Consider the following 18,136-nt stretch of genomic DNA (forward strand, 5'->3'; position numbering starts at 1 on the left):
AAAGAGATTGAGGGAGATTTTAAGGAGTTAAAGAAGAGAGGTTGACAGACCCTACAAACATTGAAACTGACTTTAGAGGGCATTCCAGAGGAAAGATATCCAAAGCAAGTTCCTCCAAACAAACCTGTTTTTGGCTCAGGTAGTCCATGCCCCGGGCCACGTCGGCAGCGAAGTGGAGGAGCTGCTGGGAGGACAGTGTGGACGCAGTGCTATTGGCAATAGCGAATGCTGGGTCCGTCTCCAGCACACGGCTCTTGCGCAGGAAGTCCAGAAGGTTTCCATGGGGCGCATACTCAATGGCTAGGTACAAGTAGCCTGTGGGGAAGGAAGAGAACATTGACTCATCAGTGGCCCTGAACAGCTGTAACATTTAAGGGATGTGCTGTGGGAATTGCCTATAAACTCCATTTTGTCTAAACGAAACACATCTAGTAACACCACCGAGGGAGCACTGGGGGACAGGAGGAAGATAGGTGACATCCTCCTGCAATACTCAAAGGGGGCCAGGCTGGAACGCTTGGTTTTGCTCCTTCCCACTCCCTCTCCATTCCTTCCAAACGTGCACTCACACAGAGGGCTTCCTGAAATGCTTTTACCCAGGCAGTTATAACAGTAGATGAGTCAAAGCACTCTCTTCCAGATCTGGGACACGTTCTTCACATCACCTTTTCATCTGCATTCCATTTTGATCAAGGAGCTAATATGAGCCAGGCATGTTATTCCAGTCTGCCTCTAGCTATTCCTGAGGCTGTTATTATTTTTAAACAATTAAATATCCGTGTGGAAGGAGCCACAACATGGAACTTTCTCTCCTGCCTTCTACTCCTCCTTAAAACCCATACTAAGTCACCATATTGCTGATTGGGTCTCTGGTCACCAGAAGTTAGTTTCAAAGATTGCATTTTGCTTCAAGAAACCAGAAAACTCAAGCTTTTAGGAAACAATAAAACAATAATGCCTAGAAAAACCTATGGTTCATTGTCACTTTTTTGTTCCAAATCATTTTTCTTTTTTTTTTTTAATAAAAAGTTATTTGCCCAGTTTTGTTACTTTTGTTTTCTTGGAATTTTTAAAAAATAAATTATCCCCTTACAAAAATATTTTTAAAGGGAATTTACTTTGCTAAAAACATTGACATTTATACCTAGTAAAATGTAAAGTTTTTTTACTGTTTTTTTAAAGAATTTTTTGGGTAAACCATGTATTTAAAATGTTGTATGAATTAGAACTTGAAGCCCAGTGCAGTGGCTCACGCTTATAATCCCGGCACTCTGGCAGGCCAAGGTAGACGGACTGCTTGAGCCCAGGAATTTGAGACCAGCCTGGGCAGTATACTGAGACCTAATCTCTACAAAAAATAAAAATAAAATAAAAATTAGACGAGCATGGTGGTGCGTCCCTGTAGTCCCAGCTACTTGGGAGTACTTAGGCTGAAGTGGGAGGATTGCTTGAGCCCAGGGAAGAGGAAGTTGCAGTGGGCTGACATTGTGCTACTACACTGCAGACTGGGCAACAGAGTGAGACCCTGTCTCAAAAAAAGAAAGCTTGAAAGATATTCTAAGAAATTGAAATTCTAACAAAAAAAGAAATCTTCTAGTATTGAATCCTGTTGCACTATAATGAAAGTTAGACCTAAATTATGGTATACATGTGCTTTCTCACATTTTTACTGAATTATTCTAAAATAATTTTAATATCTATTAATAAAGAAAGATAAATAAGGTAAATAATTTAGCATATATATATATATATATATTTTTGAGACTGACTCTCACTGTGTTGCCCAGGCTGAAGTGCAGTGGCGCTACCTCAGCTCTCTGCAACCTCTACCTCCCAGGTTCAAGCGATTCTCCTGCCTCAGCCTCCTGCGTAGCTGGGACTACTAGCATGAGCCACTATGCCCAGCTAATTTTTGTATTTTTAGTAGAGATGGAATTTCACCATGTTGGTTGGCTAGGATGGTCTCAATATCTTGATGTCGTGATCTGCCCACCTCGGCCTTCCAAAGTGCTGGGATTACAGGCGTGAGCCACCGCGCCTGGCCTATATTAAAATTTTAAGAGCCAGCAAACTATGTGCTCATGTGATGACAAAGCAAAATTTTAAGGGATATAGTTTTGTTGTTGCGTTTTTTTCCCCATTAAGGAAACTGCATTAATACTGTGGTTGGTTCTCTCCCAAAAGACCAATTGCAACCAGATGAAGTAAACATAACCTCAAGATTTTACTATCCTCAGAATAAAACAAAAGATGAAACTTAGAACTGGATCACTTGGCCATTTCTCTTCTTATCTCCTCCTAGTGCCTGGATCCCTTAATAGCCAGCATTCTCCTAGATCTGCAGTGGGGTCAACACACTAAAACCTTCAGCACAGTCTTCTTTGTAGTTTTAGCCTTTTTCCGGAAAACTGGTTTAGTCTGTCCACCACAGCCACTTGGCTTCCTGTCATAACCCCACTTTCCCTGGGCATCCAGAGAATCCTTGCCCTTTTGTACTGTGTCATTTGTGGGGTTTGTACAGAAAGTCAGGCGGGTTTTAAGAACACTCACCATGTTTGTGGGAGTGGTGTCAGCAAGGACAGCAGGGTGTGGGGGTGGGGTGTGTGTGTGTGTGTGTGTGTGTGTGTGTGTGTGACTTTCATTTATACTCCTGTGCCATGCTGATTACTGTTTTCAGGAAGTAGCTCAAAAAATAAATGTCATTACTTCATTATTTAACCTAAGGGACATGATCTGGCTTTCAGAATTACACCCTTATTGGATCATAGAATGATAAATTATTTGAAGCACCAGTATTTTTAGTTTAATACATTGAGGAAATGGAAGTAGTCTCTTTTCTATTGTTGGTGTTTGTGCTGCAAAGTCAACAAGAGGCTGTCAAGTTTGTAAATAATTACTGCATGGAGCTTTTTATGGGAGCAAACTTTTCCATGAGAAATTAAGTTTAAGCAGAGATTCAGAACTACAAGGCCATGCAGCACGCAGAGGTAAACCCACAGATGATTTTTGTTGTTACCTACTCACTCACCACTACTTACACGCATTACAATAGAAAGTACTCAATAAACATTTGAATAACATAAATTTAACTTTAAATGCATGTGCAACACAGGATAGTTGTAAAGCTCCATTGTAATTGTACATGAAAGCATTCTGGATAAAAACAAAGCACTATCTCATGAAAGCTTCTTATAATTATTTTTAAAATCCAACTCTCCTTAGTTTTCATATTATAGTAGATTGCTGGCATTCATGGCTTTTTAACATTCAGAATACCAATTCCCTCGGTTTCCAGGAAAAATGTAAAGGTAGGCAATTAAGAAGAAGCTGATGGTGGGGGCTCCCCTACTATACTTGAGGAGTAGTAGTAGTAGTGAAAACCTCTGGATGGCCAAGGATGGGGCAGGTAGGAGCCATAAATACCTTTGGGCAGTAATGGCTGAACCACACCAGAAGCTAAATAGTCCACCCTCGGCACTTCCCTCCAAAAATAAGGCAAACCACAGCACAATCTATAAATGGGACTAGACAGACATTCAGATAGAAGATGCAACGTTAAAAAAATTAGGCAACATTCTTAAGATCATTATCTTTCCTTATATCAATATGGAATTTGTCTGTTTTCTAAAAACTCTGGCAGGAAAGACAGGAAAAGAGCATCTTACCTCGATGTTCACATGCTCCTAAGAGATTGATGATGTTTGGATGGTGTCCAAGTTTACAAAGAACTTCCAGTTCTCCTGCAAAGTCCCTGTGATCATCTTTGGAGGCATATTCTGGGAAGAAAGTCAAGGGTTGTGATTCTTATTTGTTACACCTTTTCAGAATCAGCTGTCCTGTTCTGCCCCCCAAGAACCTTCAGGTGCCCTCAGTCACCATCAACTACATACAACCAAAGAGATTAGTCTAAAGTAGAGATTCTCAGCCTTGGCACTATTGACACTGGGCTGATAATTCCTTTGCAGGGCCCTGTCCTGTGCATGGTAGGATGTTTTGCAGCCATCCTGGCCTCTACCAACTAGATGTCAATAGCCAATCAAAAATGTTTCTGGATATTGCCAAATGCCTATGGATGAGAACCACCACTCTAAAGTTTTCTTGTTTAAGCTCCCAGATCCTCAGGTAAATGACTTGGTAGAGGTGGAGCTGTACCATCTTTTAGATTTTAGTTCTTCCAACTAAATCTACCATCCAGAGACAACTGAGGAATACAACCAAAGTTTCCATGAAACATCACCAATAATGCATGCATCTTTATTCATTAATTGTAACTTATTTTTTACAAACCAGTCTCAATCTGGTTGATTGAGCTAAATAAATCAAATCCAAATGCTATCTTATGGAAGTTGCATGGGAATCAGGAAACTGAGTTGCATCTGCCTTTATTCTTTTTGCCTTGTCTCTCCACTAGCACTTTAACCAGAGGGAGAACCCACCAAGCACCAGAATGAAGAGAAGGCTATTGGTTGGTGCATAAACTGATCAGTCTTGAGTCGGGGACAATGAACTATTATTGTTTTTTAAAAAACCACATTGGGTGGCAAGGGTAGGAGTGGGGTGCTGGTGGCCATAAACATGGCTGCTCATGCTTAGAAACTGTGACAATCATCTCATGAGGGGCCAATGGTATTCATAAGTCAAGTGCTCTGTTCATACTACAGAAGCCTCTCTCAGGGTCAATATCTTGGGAATTTTTTTAAAGAAGTTCCTTATAGTGAGGTTGGCCACTTATTTCAGTAACTGCCCTTCTTTGGATGCACTGCTTTGCCTGCAGGATTTATCGGCCCTGAGGCCTTATTAAGCTATTTTCCTTCTTCACATGGGCACAAGACAGAAAATCAGGCTCACAATAGATCCCAATAAAAACTGCCTTCATAAGATTCTACACCCCTCTCCTCTCACTATCCTCACTGCTCCCCCAAACTCCGTGACTAAAGTAGCAAAACAGAAAAGGGATTTCTGGCTGTTTTGCAAGTAGTTTGTATTGTTTTTAAAGAAACATATTGCTGTTTCTAATCATAGATAACATTTTGTTTTGTTAGTCTTCTTAACAATGCAGAAAGCAGAGATGATTTAATAATATTTAGAGTTAATTCACAGACTCAATATTGTGGTCCAAAAGAAAACTCTGTCAGCATCCTTAAAGAGCTCTTAAGATGGAGCTGCACAATGATAACAGTTCATCACATTCTCTGCTTTAATGCACCACATTCCAAGCCTGTATTTTGTAAAATCAATAGTGCAGCCTCACAGTCAAGTCTTACACAAACTGCTCTTTCACACAGAAGACAGCTAGCTAATTTGCCAGCTAACTAGTCATTCTGCTTTCTCTGAAGATATTTACTATCAAATATTATTAGATGGGTAGGTACCAAACAGTCTTGAGATGAACAAAGCTGGAAAAGATTTAGTTCTTATGACCTTAAATCAGTGGTTTTCTCTGCAAACTTGAGTGTACAGAGGAACCACAGAGAAAGCCACTTAAGAACACAGATTTTCATATGCTACCCAAGAAATTCAGGTGTGGTCAAACATGGAGTAGAAGAAACCCAAGTGAATGCATTTCTAACAGTGTCCCCAGGAACTTATATACAGTTAACCTATGAAGACTGTGGTGTGCAAAATGTGGTCCCCAAACGCACAAGATAGCATCACTGGAAAACTAATGAAAAATGCAGATTCTGTGGCCCTGCCCTAGACTTACTGAGTCAGAAATTGTGGGGTAGGACCCAAGAGTTTGTTTTTAAACAAGCCTTCCAGGTGATTCTGATGCACACTCCATTTTGAGAAGCACTGCATTAAGAGAAACAACAATGCTCCCCAAAAGTTAGCTGTATATGACCAAGAATCTATAGTATCACATCCCAGTGAATCAAGCAGTGATGTTTAAATGGCTCCTGCCTTTGTATTCATATCCTGACTATCACGGGCTCAACTTCAAAGGAAGCATAGTCTTCAGTTGCAAATAACAACTATGTCTGACACCATGCGAATTTTTTGTAAGACCATAGAGAAAAGAATCAGCAGGAAATCAAGTTTTCTCCACACCCTCATGCAATGCTGACTCTATCTGGTCAACCACTGACCTTTCATTCTCTTGATGGCAGCATCCATCCGTAACCCATCCTTCTTGATGCGCGCCTTAAGAACTTGGCCAAAATTGCCCTCCCCGATCACATCTTGAAATTTGATGTCATTCCAGTCAAGCACTGGGTAAATTGTAGGATCTGGGTTGTTTTTGACCTTCCTGTTTAGGGCCAGAGTTCCTGAGTTGAACTGCACAGCTGGTTCTTCCCTCTGGAAAAATAATTATTTCATCATTTTGTGTCAGGATTTTTCATAATTCTAAGGGGCATAATGTCTTCTGGTTGGCATCCATACCAGATGAAAAAAGAAATAGTATATTTAACTCTAGACTGGAAAGGGAAATAGGTTTTCATCACACAGGCCTGCCCTGACAAACCAGCTGTCCACAGGGCTGCATGGGCACAATTCTGGGCCTCCCCAGAAAAGCTTGTTGATTAGCAATGTCTGTAAAGGGTGACAGAGGAAGGAGTAACAGTACATATGCCATGTGTTTGCCATTCTTGCATTAGTTGTATGTGAGTTCCCTACAGTGCTATGAAATGAGCAAGTGTTCAGTTCTGGTTTGGAAGCTAACTTGGAGAGCCTATATGGGGCAACCACAGGATGTGCCTCAGTGAGAGACTTCTTAGCATTATCTTGATCCTACTCTATTTTTAGTGCACACTCTTTCTCTCCTGTAGTAAGGCTTAGAATCTCAAAGTCCATTCTGGCCACAAGATGACTGAAGCTTAGAGCCAAACCCAACACATTATCTCCTTCTCCTGAATTCAAATAGCTGCTGGTGCTACCATGAAAAAGGTATTTTGACAGACTCCAGCACTCCCAACCCCCTTGCTGGCCCTTCCTCTCCAGTGACATCCTGAGTTGAGCCAGCTCTGGCATGGAGTCAGATAGTGAAGTTCCTCTTGTCCTCCATGGAAGGGAACCTTGGGGACTCATGCACATGGGGTACACCTCATTTGAATCATTGCACTCAATGCATTATATACAGAATTGATAAAGTCTGGTTCAAATTAATTTTACAGGGCCTGAACCCACAAACTAGAAAAATTTTCAGGCTTTAGTATACTGAAAGAACTCAAATAAGATGACTCTTGGTAAAGTGTCATTTTATAGGCCTTTGCTACTGGTTAGAATTCCTAGATGAAGAAAAAAAAAATGAGGCAGTACCAAGTGCCAGGAACTCTGACTTCAGACTGAGGGTGCACAGGAATGGAAGGCACACACAGGTATATATAATTCTTATACATATGAGGGGTCATAAGATTGAGGGACTTATTAGAAAGAAATGGGAACTAGAAATAGGCAAATGTGGGGAAAACTTGTCTAATATATCATTACCTATCTCACTGAGGTCTGGTTACCCTCTGTCCTTCCTTACCAAAAATGTTCAATTCATTCTATTGCAACATATCATCTCTGCGGACTTATTACTAGGATGACCATACATCTCATTCCAGCAGGCAGGGGCAGACCTAGTTTCCTGCATAATTTACTAAGAGCACCCTTTTCACTCTTAAAATTGTTCTGGTTTGGATAAGAAATTATATAGTCATACTTTTTATCTCCCATTTCATAATGGAAGCCAAAGAGAGGATGAGACTTGCCTAAGGGAAGTATTTACTTTATAAGTAAATTTCCTGGTCCATATCTTTAAAGTGAAGGTTCTGCCTGTACTTGGACTTGCCCTTATTAAGTAGTAGGAAGATGAGACACTACCACGTTTTGGAAGGCTTGGGCCATTCTCCTTTGTACATTTGCCCTCTTCAATTGCAATATGATCAGAAAGGCCAACAGCACAGTCAGGCAGGTCATTCCAGCAGAGCCAAGGATGGCTATAAGCAGCATCTTCCCCCCTCCGAGGTCCGCTGGTGCTGTGCAGGAAGACAGAGGTGAAGCAGGTGGTTTAGTTTACGTAGAGAAACAGACCCACACCATAGGTGGGAGAAGACACAGTGTAATGGGAACTTAATAGCAGCCCTCACCCTGCCACCTAATCACTACATGACCTTGGGCTACTCATTTACATTCCAAAACTCAGTGGAGATGAGTCTGACTCACAGGATTGTTACAAGATTTAAAAAAAAAAAAATGTGCAAAAGTGCTGTTACAATTAGCAATATGCTAATCATTAGTTGTCATTTGTTCAACTTTTATTTCCAAGTAGAATCCCAAACAGATGAACAATGTTGAATAATAGGGGGAATTACTAGAGGTATAACTTTGAGAGAGTGACTAAACCTGCCTAAACCTCAATTTCCCCACCTAGAAATGCTTTAAAGTTCAATGATGCTAAGAGCTTAGAGTCTATCAGATATTTTGTTCTGTATTTCTTGTTTTAAAGAGTTAATGAAGAAAACCTAATGATACCCAATAGAAGAAGAGAGGGAGGGAGGGAGGGAGGAAGACAGGAAAAGACAGAGGAAAAAACATTAAATTTAGGGCTCAGGCCAAAATAAACTATTAAAGACTATGGTCTAATCTACTTCTTTCCCTTATTTAAATTTAAATAAAATTAAGCTCGATATATTTTGATTAGTAATAGCACACAGAACATGATCCCATCTTCTTAAAAGTATCCCTCTCTTCTCATTTATCTTTTCTTCTATCTCTATATATGTACAGATACAGAGGTGTCTAGAATGGTGAGAAACTTTTAGTTTTGTCTTGTTTTAAAATTTTTCTCTTGGTATTTTATGGATAGCTTGAATTTAGGAAGTTACATTTCGCCAAAACACAGGTAATTTAAAAAAATGGGGCATTCACTAAGAGTGTGACCTGAAAACCATGATTTTCTCTATTTGGCAGACTCTTCATTCCTTGAACATTTCAAAAATGTTCCAAAGAATCAGCACTGTTAAAGTGACTTGTTTGATTTTGTTTGTTAAGGTCTAGGTAATCCTCCAAGAGAACTGAGAAGTTTTCAGATTTAGTTACAGTATTTTCTGTAAAAATAGACTCTAATCCAAATCATAAACTTTCAAAATTTGCCTCTAACTTGCCTCCATCCACATTCTCTGGCACACATTGTACACAACACAGAGAGCCAGGAGGTGCCTCTGCATAGACTTGAAGTCAATCCTCCTGCTGCAGCTCCACCCACATGGGGCCCTTGTTCACTTAATTACACTCAACAGACTTTATCAATCACAAACCATGGGCACAGTATGGCATCCTGAGAGGATCTCTATCTAGTTCAAAGAACATACTTTTTCTGGGGTTGGGCTTAGTGGTGGACATGGAGACCTAATAACCTGCATCAGTAAAGTAGAAGAAGACTCAGAATTGCACAGTGTCATCCAAGCTAAAAGAGGAGTGTTTGAGGAAGAATGAAACATGGTTCTTGGAGCCTCCTACTGGAGCTCTTGCGCAGCCTGCCTTCTATAAGCAGTTCCCACATTCTTCTCCTTGGAATTAAAATTCATATTCCTTAGAGCTTTCTTCTTAGATTGCTGGATGGGGTATGCTGAAAGACTGATCTATTCTAAGGTTTAACAATAGAAAATGGACCAACAGGGATCCTTTTAAGAGGCATTTTGATATTAAGGACCTCTCTGTAAATGCCTGTCCATTCAACCACCGACCTTTCATAGGCTTTCATCTCACAGGCCTGTCCTGATAAACCAGCTGCCTAGAGGGCTGCACGGTAATCCTACGTAAATACCTGTCCATTCAACCAACCTTCAGATTCTGGGAGGGTCACTAGTTCATGAGAAAAGGCTGGGTTGCTTGACCCTATGTTGTTCTCTGCAAAAATGTCCACCTGGTAAGCTGTTTCAGGCTCTAGGCCCTTGAGCTGATACTGAGTGATGGTGGCATTCTTTATCTTCACATCAATGTGCTGATCTTCATTCTTGCCTTGAACCTTGTAACGGATAGTAATAGAAGAAATAGAATAGCCATCCAATATTGTCCAAGAAATCACAGCCGAGGAGTGTGTGATGTTGGAAATCTTGATGTTTTCTGGTTGAGGAGGAAGAACTAGAAATTAAAAAGAAAAAAGATTCAATTAAGATATACTACCATGTCTTAGATCATTATGCTTTTGAGATAGGGTTCACGTCCCCTCATAAACCATGAAAGGCAAACAGATGTTTCCTCAGATCGTATTCCAATCAATTGGTAGTGGCTACTGGACTCCATGCAGACTTGAAAGAGTGGCACAGTCAGGGAAATGGCAACACACATATCATCTATTAGTCATCTTGACACTAAATGAAGGCCTTAGAAATTGTTATTCCACAAACCTGTGCTTACTATTCTTGATGCTGGGAAGAATGGAAAGCTTATGAGGGCTGGCATTTATATAGTGCTTACAATATGGCAGGCATTGATCTAGGCTCTTGTATATATTAACTCACTTCCTCTTCATAGCAGTCTTTCTGTAAGTGCTGAGGTCTGGACAGATTAAGTGACTTAGCCATGGTGACACTACTGTTAAGTAGAAGAAACAAGATTCACCTCCTGGCAGTCTGGCTCTGTAGTCCATAGTCTTAGTGTCATGTGGTCTGTCCTTGCCCTAAATTTATGGAGCAACTGGCAGGTCAGTGTATACATGAGAAAATGTGCTAATAACTTTTAGTAGACAAAGTATTATAGGGATTTGGGGAAAAGTAGAATCACATTCCATTCAGGGACATAGGCAGGATGAGAAAGAGATGCCTTGAGGTTTTCTACATGTGGAGATGGCAGGCACTGCATCATCACTACATTCTCACTCAAACTCTAAAGGGCACAGGCTAGAAGGGAAGTTCATGACCCGATAAAGGTTAAGCCTATTTGATCCGGGAAAAGAATGGATTTGAGCTCTTGTCCTTAATAGTAACTGAACTTACAATTTATGAGGCTATTTACAATGTGCTTCCACATGCAGACACTCTCTTGACTTGTATAACCACACAGTACTGAGATTTTTATGATCCACATTTTAGAGATGAGAAAACTGAAACTTCAAAAATTTAAGGGTTTTGTACTCGTCCCAAAAGGTGAATAGTAGACGTAGGCTATTTCATTCCATACACCATTGTTTTTCCACATGAAAGTTACTACTTATAAACAAATTAGAACCTTTGAGAAGTATCTCAAGGTACATCCTTTCTATTTTAAATTTCTTCTTTTCATTATGTTGATTCCCCCTTGTTACTCTTTAGGGCACTATGGCAATTTATGAGAATTAGGTATTGGATTTAGAACCTTCCAAATCTAATTGTTATGTTCTATGTGTAGCAGGTGGTACAGTATCCAAAAATCACAATTAATCATCAGTATGTCTTAACTTTCTTTACATCCAGTACCAAGTATTTTGTATAGTTTTATAAAAATGTACAATAGTCTTTCTTCCCACAGGAGATTGAAGGGGTGATAGAAATACCAACATTTTCAGATTACTATCATCACATATTTATATTTGTATAGTTGTGGCTCAAAAAAATTTAACTTCATAAACCAGTGGTCTTCTAGGCCTGTCACAAAAAGTAGCAGTGTCTTTTAGATGATTGTTAGAAAAATAATGAATATAATTTTTGTGCCAACTAAAAATCATAAATTTGCATCTACCAACTTATCCATTTTATGCTTGAAAGGAGTCACTCTTAGGGATAGCTCAATAAACCTTTGATTTAAATTCAGTGGGTCTGGACCCAGCAATCTACATTTTAGCAGGTTCTCTGGGTGACTCTAAAATAGCTTCTAAAATGCTTTAGGAAACACTAACCAGACCTTAAACAATTTAGAAATAGGATATCACTACTAAAGAACCTCTAGAACCATAGTTGCTTTGAAGCAGTGGGTTGCCCATCCAAAGAGACAAGTGGAAGACATTTGTAGCGTAGTTGGAGAAAAAACAAAAAAATAGAAATAAAATGTGGATTAGAATCCTAATCCATCCCCATGCCATACTAGTTCCATAATTTTGGGCAAGTCACTTACCCTCTTCTGTGCCTCAGGTTCCTCATCTGTTAAATGTGATAATCACTCTTACTCTACCTTCCTCAAAAAGTCATTGTAAGGGTCAAATACTCCCCATGTAAATGTTTTCCAACAGGAAAACATAACACACATATATTATTTTTAACATATAATTGGGGTGATATGCCAAATCTAACACTCCACTTCTTACCCCTGGACAAGATGGAATTGCTAGGCTGGAAACCAACACAAACTTTGTAACTGGAAGTATTAATTTTACTTGTGAATATACATGATCAGCCAATGACAACACAGCATATTAACAAATATTTTCAGGTAAAAATGAGATGTTCTCATTCACATCCTCCTTCCTCAGATTTCCTGACCCCACAGGGATCAAATCCTACCCTGCCAATCTCACATCCCTACTACCACCACCAGCATTGACCCTCCATCAAACTTCATACAACCATCCAAGGCAAGTTGACTCCCAGTAACTATTAACTAGTTTTTGTTTAATCCTATAAATATGATACTGGTAGTGTGATTTTGAGAGTGTATCATTCTAATGAGGATGAAACTTATATAGAATAGTGAGTGAGCACCTAAGACAATTTTGAAATAGGAAACAGTGATTCATCCCACAGTTACTGACATTTCACAAGTCTCTAGTTAATTTGAATATGCTAGAAATTGTGCCGGAACAAACAGATCAATGGAAGAGAACAGAACACCCAGAAATAGATGCAAAATGAATATGAGAACCTGGCATATGATACAGAAAGCATCACAGTTCACCATGGGGACTACTCAATACGTGGCATTGGGACTACTGACATGCCATATGTGAATAAATAAGGTTAAAATAAAAGTATTAAAATATACTGTACCCCAAAATAACAATCCTATATCTTAAAGACCTAAATACACAAAACAACACTAGAACTACTAGGAAAAACACACAGAATATGTTTATGACCTTGGGATAGGGAATAATTCCAAAATGCAAAAAGTATAAATCATACAGGCAAATACTGACAGGTCCAATTGCATCAAAATGTCAAGTGTCTGCGGGTTAAAAGCCACCACAAACAAGGTTACAATAAAGGGAGTAGAAGAATATATTTGCAATATACATAACAAAGTATTTAGATTACACAAATAATTTTTACCAGTCAGTAAGACGACCTATTCCAAATGAGCAAAGGATATCAATAAGTATATCAAAAAAGAGGACATCCAGATGAACAATTAACATAAAAAGATGCTCACCTTTGCTAGCTATCAAGGAAATCAAAATTGAAATTAACAACGAGGTACCATATTTTGCTTTTGAGATATGTGAAAATAAAAAGGTGTGACACTATCGAGTGATGGAGGGAAAGGATATAGACACAGAGATGGGTATAAGGAAAACGGCACTGCCATACGCTCCTGAACATAGTACACACTGACTAACCACTTTAGAGGGAAATAACCCATGAGTTCCACCACTGGACCTGTTCCCTAGAAAAACTCTCACACCTGTCTATGCGCATGGAGACATGCATAAGAATGGGCATTGCATTTTGTTCATGATAGTAAAAAATGAAAAAACCTACATCTCCATCTAAAAGGGAGTGGATGAATCACAAGATACATTCATAAGACAGACTAGTATACAGAAGTTACAATGGCATGCATCAAAGCTAAATAAATTAACATGGATAGATAAAATTAATAATGTTCATTCAAAAAATGGAGAATGATATGTATGCATGTGTATACTTTCAGAGGTATTAAAATTATAGAACACGGCACTTGGCACAGTGGCTCATGCCTGTAATTCCAGCACTTTGGGAGGCGAAGGCGGGAAGATTGCTTGAGCCCAGGAGTTCCAGACCAGCCTAAACAACATAGGGAGATCCCATCTCTCCAAAAAGTTTTTGAAAATGAGTCAGGTGTGGTGGCGTGTGCCTGTGGTCCCAGCTACTCAGGAGGCTGAGGTGGGAGGATTGCTTGGGCCCAGGAAGCCAAGGCTGCAGAAGCCATAATGGCACCACTGCTCCCCAGCCTGGGCAACAGAGCAATAACCTTGTCTCAAAATATATATATACACACAACATTAAATGGAAATATACTTAACAAACCCATAATTTTGGTTGTCTCTTGGGAGAGGGGAATAGAAATGGAATGGGGTAACAGTTGCGGGAGATATTGATACACCTGCAGTGGGTTATTACCCCTGTTAAGTCAACAACAAAATGCTGAAAGCAAATATGACAAAATGTTAACAGTTGTTAATTCTGGATGGTAGGAATGTGATTGTTGTGTTACTGTTAGCATGATTCTGCACCTTGGAAATTTCACAGAATTAAAAAATTCATATGAAGAATCCCTAAACACTGGCAAAACAATTCAGACTTTCATATGTCACTGATGCAATAAAAGAGTGGCTGGAGAAACACTAAGCCAGCTTCCACACCTGTTCCTGAGGAAGTGGAGAACCAGCTGCAAAGAGAGCCTCAGACTCTGGGAGCTGGCAAGGGACCACATAATCTCCCATGCAGGCCTGACCCTGCTTAGCTTCCAGGATCAACGAGATTCAGCAATGTTCAGGGTGGTAAGGCCACAGACCGCATGATCCTGACTTAAGTGGTAGTGTGTGTGGCCAAGAAATAGTTTATCTTTCCAAGGGTTCCAAATGCACACAATTCTAATTTCAGTGCATCAAAATCAAACTCTCTGCTTGGTGATGAATAGACTTTCAAATACTACAAAGAAACCCAAGGATTTCCCATTAATTTTAAATGACCAATCTGAAATAGAGAAAAGCCTGAAATGCAAAATACTTTGGAAAAAAGTCATTTTATTACTCTTAGATTTAACTTTTAAAATTACCTGTTTTCAAGGGGTTTCAAGCAAAGTTATTTGGTTTTTAAGATTAGGAAAGATCCATCTGGAATTAACTGACATCTATGTACATGTAGATATATGATGATTCTTCAAAACTACCCCATAAATGGTTCAACAAGCCCTAGAAAACCTTCTTCTTGTTACTAATTTACTAAATAAGCAACTACACACCAAGGGAAGGTAAATTTTAGCACAGCCCCGCCTGAATTATTGCAAATCCAAACATATGTTATATATTGCAAGTTATTAAAATGATTAGGTGGGGGGCGCTAATTAGCCTTCTCTCACAACCAACTTTCTTTCACAATTTCCAATAGACTTGAAGTGATGTTAGCTAAGTCTGAATGGCGGTAGCCCCTTATTGCTCAGATGAGGCTGGAGCAGCATGAATTACTTACTGTCACTAAGGGTCCAAGCAGTGAGATCTTCACTCCATTCCCCCTGGGCCTTGGTGTTAACTCTAGCTCGGACCACGTACTGCTCCCTGGGATGTAAGTTGTTAAGTAGCACTGAAGTCAAGTTGCCTGGAACTTTAATATTCTGCTGATCACTTTTTTGCACAGACCTTCTCTCCACTTCAACATAAAAGTCATCTTCTGAGCTTGGAAATATTGGTTGCCAGGTCAAATTTAGAGTGGTCTGACTTTTAGGCAGGAGATTTAGACCTCTTGGAGGAGGGAGTCCTAGGAGAATCCAGAAAAATCATTATTTTTATAATACAGTTGATATAGTTTGGATGAATGTCCCCACCCAAATCTCATGTTGAAATGTAATCCCCAATGTTGGAGGTGGGGCCTGGTGGGAGGTGATTGGCTGATGAGGGTGACTTCCCATGAATGGTTTAGCACCATCCCCCTTGGTGCTGTCCTCCTGATACTGAGTGAGTTCTGATGAAAGCTGGTCATTTAAAAGTGTATAGCATGGCCCCCCTCACTCTTTTGCTCCTGCTTTCACCATGCAAAGTGCCTGCTCCCACCTTGCCTTCTGCCACGAGTAAAAGCTCACTCAGGCCTCCCCAAAAGCAGATACTTCCTATATAGCACGCAGAACCATGAGCCAATGGTTACTGTTTTTACTGTTTGGTTTGGTAAAAAGCCAAACCTCTTTTCTTCTAAATTACCCAGTCTCAATTATTTCTTTATAGCAATGCAAGTACAGACTAATACAAGGGTGGAGGCAATGACAGTGCTAAAGGGCACCTTTTAAGAGTAACCTTGGCTTCTAGAATAATATACAACTTCATAAGCTATCAAAGAAACACAAGCAAGTGGCCATATGATACTTTTTTTCCTACCAAAATGATTCATTACATTATTTATATTAGCAAACAATTGGAAGAAACCTAAACACTCAAAATAGGAAACTGCTTTAATAAATTATGATACAGCCATCCAGTGGAAAAATAGATAATTAGGAAAAGTATGAAAGCCCAATAAAAAGACTTCAAGTGCATGTAGACATGGTAAAAGTTATGTCTACAATGGTGAAGGATAGGAAGGAAACTGATAAAAATCAAAACAGTAGATTTGCCAAGGTTATGGGATTATGGGCGAGTATTTACCGTTTCTGTTACCATTTTGAGCAATACATTGTAAAGCAATTTGGGGGTTCCTTCCCCTTAGCAAGAATTTCAGAAATCATACAGCTGTGGTGGCAGGGCCAGGCCTATTCCTGCTCTGATCACATCAAGGTATCCGCCATGACTACGTGATGCCTGGCCATAATCACCCACAGGAGCCTGGGCTACCAAGACGTCACTGAATAGAAATAATATGGGTTTTAAAATCAGAGAGACAGGAACACGCCACTTTACTTTTGCAACCTTGGACAAATCCATAATCTCTCCAAGTTCACCTGTAAAATAAAATTAAAATATCCATCTTCCAGACTCAGGAGTAATAAGTGACACAATGGATGTGAAAATGCTTGGAAGGTGTTAGAGGCTCTATTAACATTGGTTTCCTCCCTCCCTTCCTTCTTTCAAGATGTCCTACGTTACTGGACAAAGGAGGAAATAGTGTGTTTTCAGTTAATAATAGTAAACTGATTTTTAAATTCCGGATATAAAGTCCTTCCAAAACGTAGGATAGAGATCCTCTAATTCATGCATTCTCAGTAGGGACACAATCACCCCTATGGGGCAAAAAAGTCATTCTTGGTGCATGAGAAAATTTCAGATTACTACAGTTGTTTACAAAGGACCATAATACAGAAACAGAAACAGAGCATATCTGTGGTATTAAAATTTCATGGGAGGCAGGATCTACTCGGACAAACGTATGTGAAACAGCTCACTGGGGATGAGCAATACTTTTTTTTTTAAAGGTTGAGAAACACTGCTCTTACTCTCGGTTCGAGGTGAGAAGAAGGGTCTGTCTCCATCTACTGGGAATTAAGTCCCACCAGCCCGGTTCTGACTACCCTCAGACTAGTGAGAACCAGCAGCCAGGCATGCATTTGCTTGGCATTATGCAAAAGGTCTGATGGCCCTTTCTCTGTAACCTTTGCAAATGGAGAGAGGTGATGTCATCTCCTCTTGTTAACCTCTGAAGTTTAACCTCCAAAATAGCCATCCAGAGTGGTTTAGGCAGGTTTGCAATGACAAGGGAGAATGGGGAGTTGATATTTTGGAGAATACATGTATACCTCCCAAGCCTGCGCCTGGTACAGAAGAGTAACCCAACAAATAGTCATTTCCCCTTTTCCTTCCCTTTGGGAACATGATTACCCCATACCCCTCCCTGTCTGCCCCTTTCTGCAATATGTTCAGAAAGTGTTCTCTTCCTTCCCCTCCCGGACTCCCTGGCCTTCACCACCTCAATCAACACACATCAACAGTGCAACTGCCAGATGAAATGAAAAGCAAACATCAGCAAAATTCAAATGATGGGAAAAGAAGAACCTTCAATAATTCCCTTCCCGCCTATCCCTGAGAACTGCTTTGAAATATTCTGAGACCCCTCCTGGCTGGAACATATTCTGAGGGCAGAAGACAGTACAGTGTGGGGCTGTGTTTTATGTTCTGTTCCATAAATACTTTCCATCTGAGTCAGTCTATGACCTTCCCCTTTTGACTCACCAACAGTGACTTGAGAGAGAATTAACTACCATTTGCCTTTTAGCAGTATCATGATGACGTGTCAGGGATCCCTTGGGTCATGGTTGTAGAGGTCCCTTTTTTCCGCTCTATATAGTTTCTGGGTTTATTTTCTATATTCACAACCTGGTGGGCCCCCAAGAAGCCATT

General features: G+C 39.9%; 1 protein-coding gene across 2 annotated transcripts in view; it reads right to left on the bottom strand.

The window, feature by feature from the left end:
* TEK (TEK receptor tyrosine kinase) overlaps nucleotides 1-18,136 on the bottom strand; it is a 122,245-nt gene that overhangs the window by 15,071 nt on the left and 89,038 nt on the right. Inside the window, exons 12-17 of one of the 2 annotated variants that reach the window (XM_050761979.1) lie at nucleotides 15,288-15,572; nucleotides 9,769-10,068; nucleotides 7,810-7,961; nucleotides 6,087-6,297; nucleotides 3,666-3,776; nucleotides 125-315 (exon numbers count right to left, since the gene is read on the bottom strand). In XM_050761979.1, coding sequence (XP_050617936.1) covers nucleotides 125-315; nucleotides 3,666-3,776; nucleotides 6,087-6,297; nucleotides 7,810-7,961; nucleotides 9,769-10,068; nucleotides 15,288-15,572 — 1,250 coding nt within the window. Of the gene's footprint in view, nucleotides 1-124; nucleotides 316-3,665; nucleotides 3,777-6,086; nucleotides 6,298-7,806; nucleotides 7,962-9,768; nucleotides 10,069-15,287; nucleotides 15,573-18,136 lie in introns of both variants that reach the window. The other variant, XM_050761978.1, reaches the window with a different exon arrangement.

Source organism: Macaca thibetana, chromosome 15 (assembly GCF_024542745.1).
Source record: "Macaca thibetana thibetana isolate TM-01 chromosome 15, ASM2454274v1, whole genome shotgun sequence".
NCBI lineage: Eukaryota > Metazoa > Chordata > Mammalia > Primates > Cercopithecidae > Macaca > Macaca thibetana.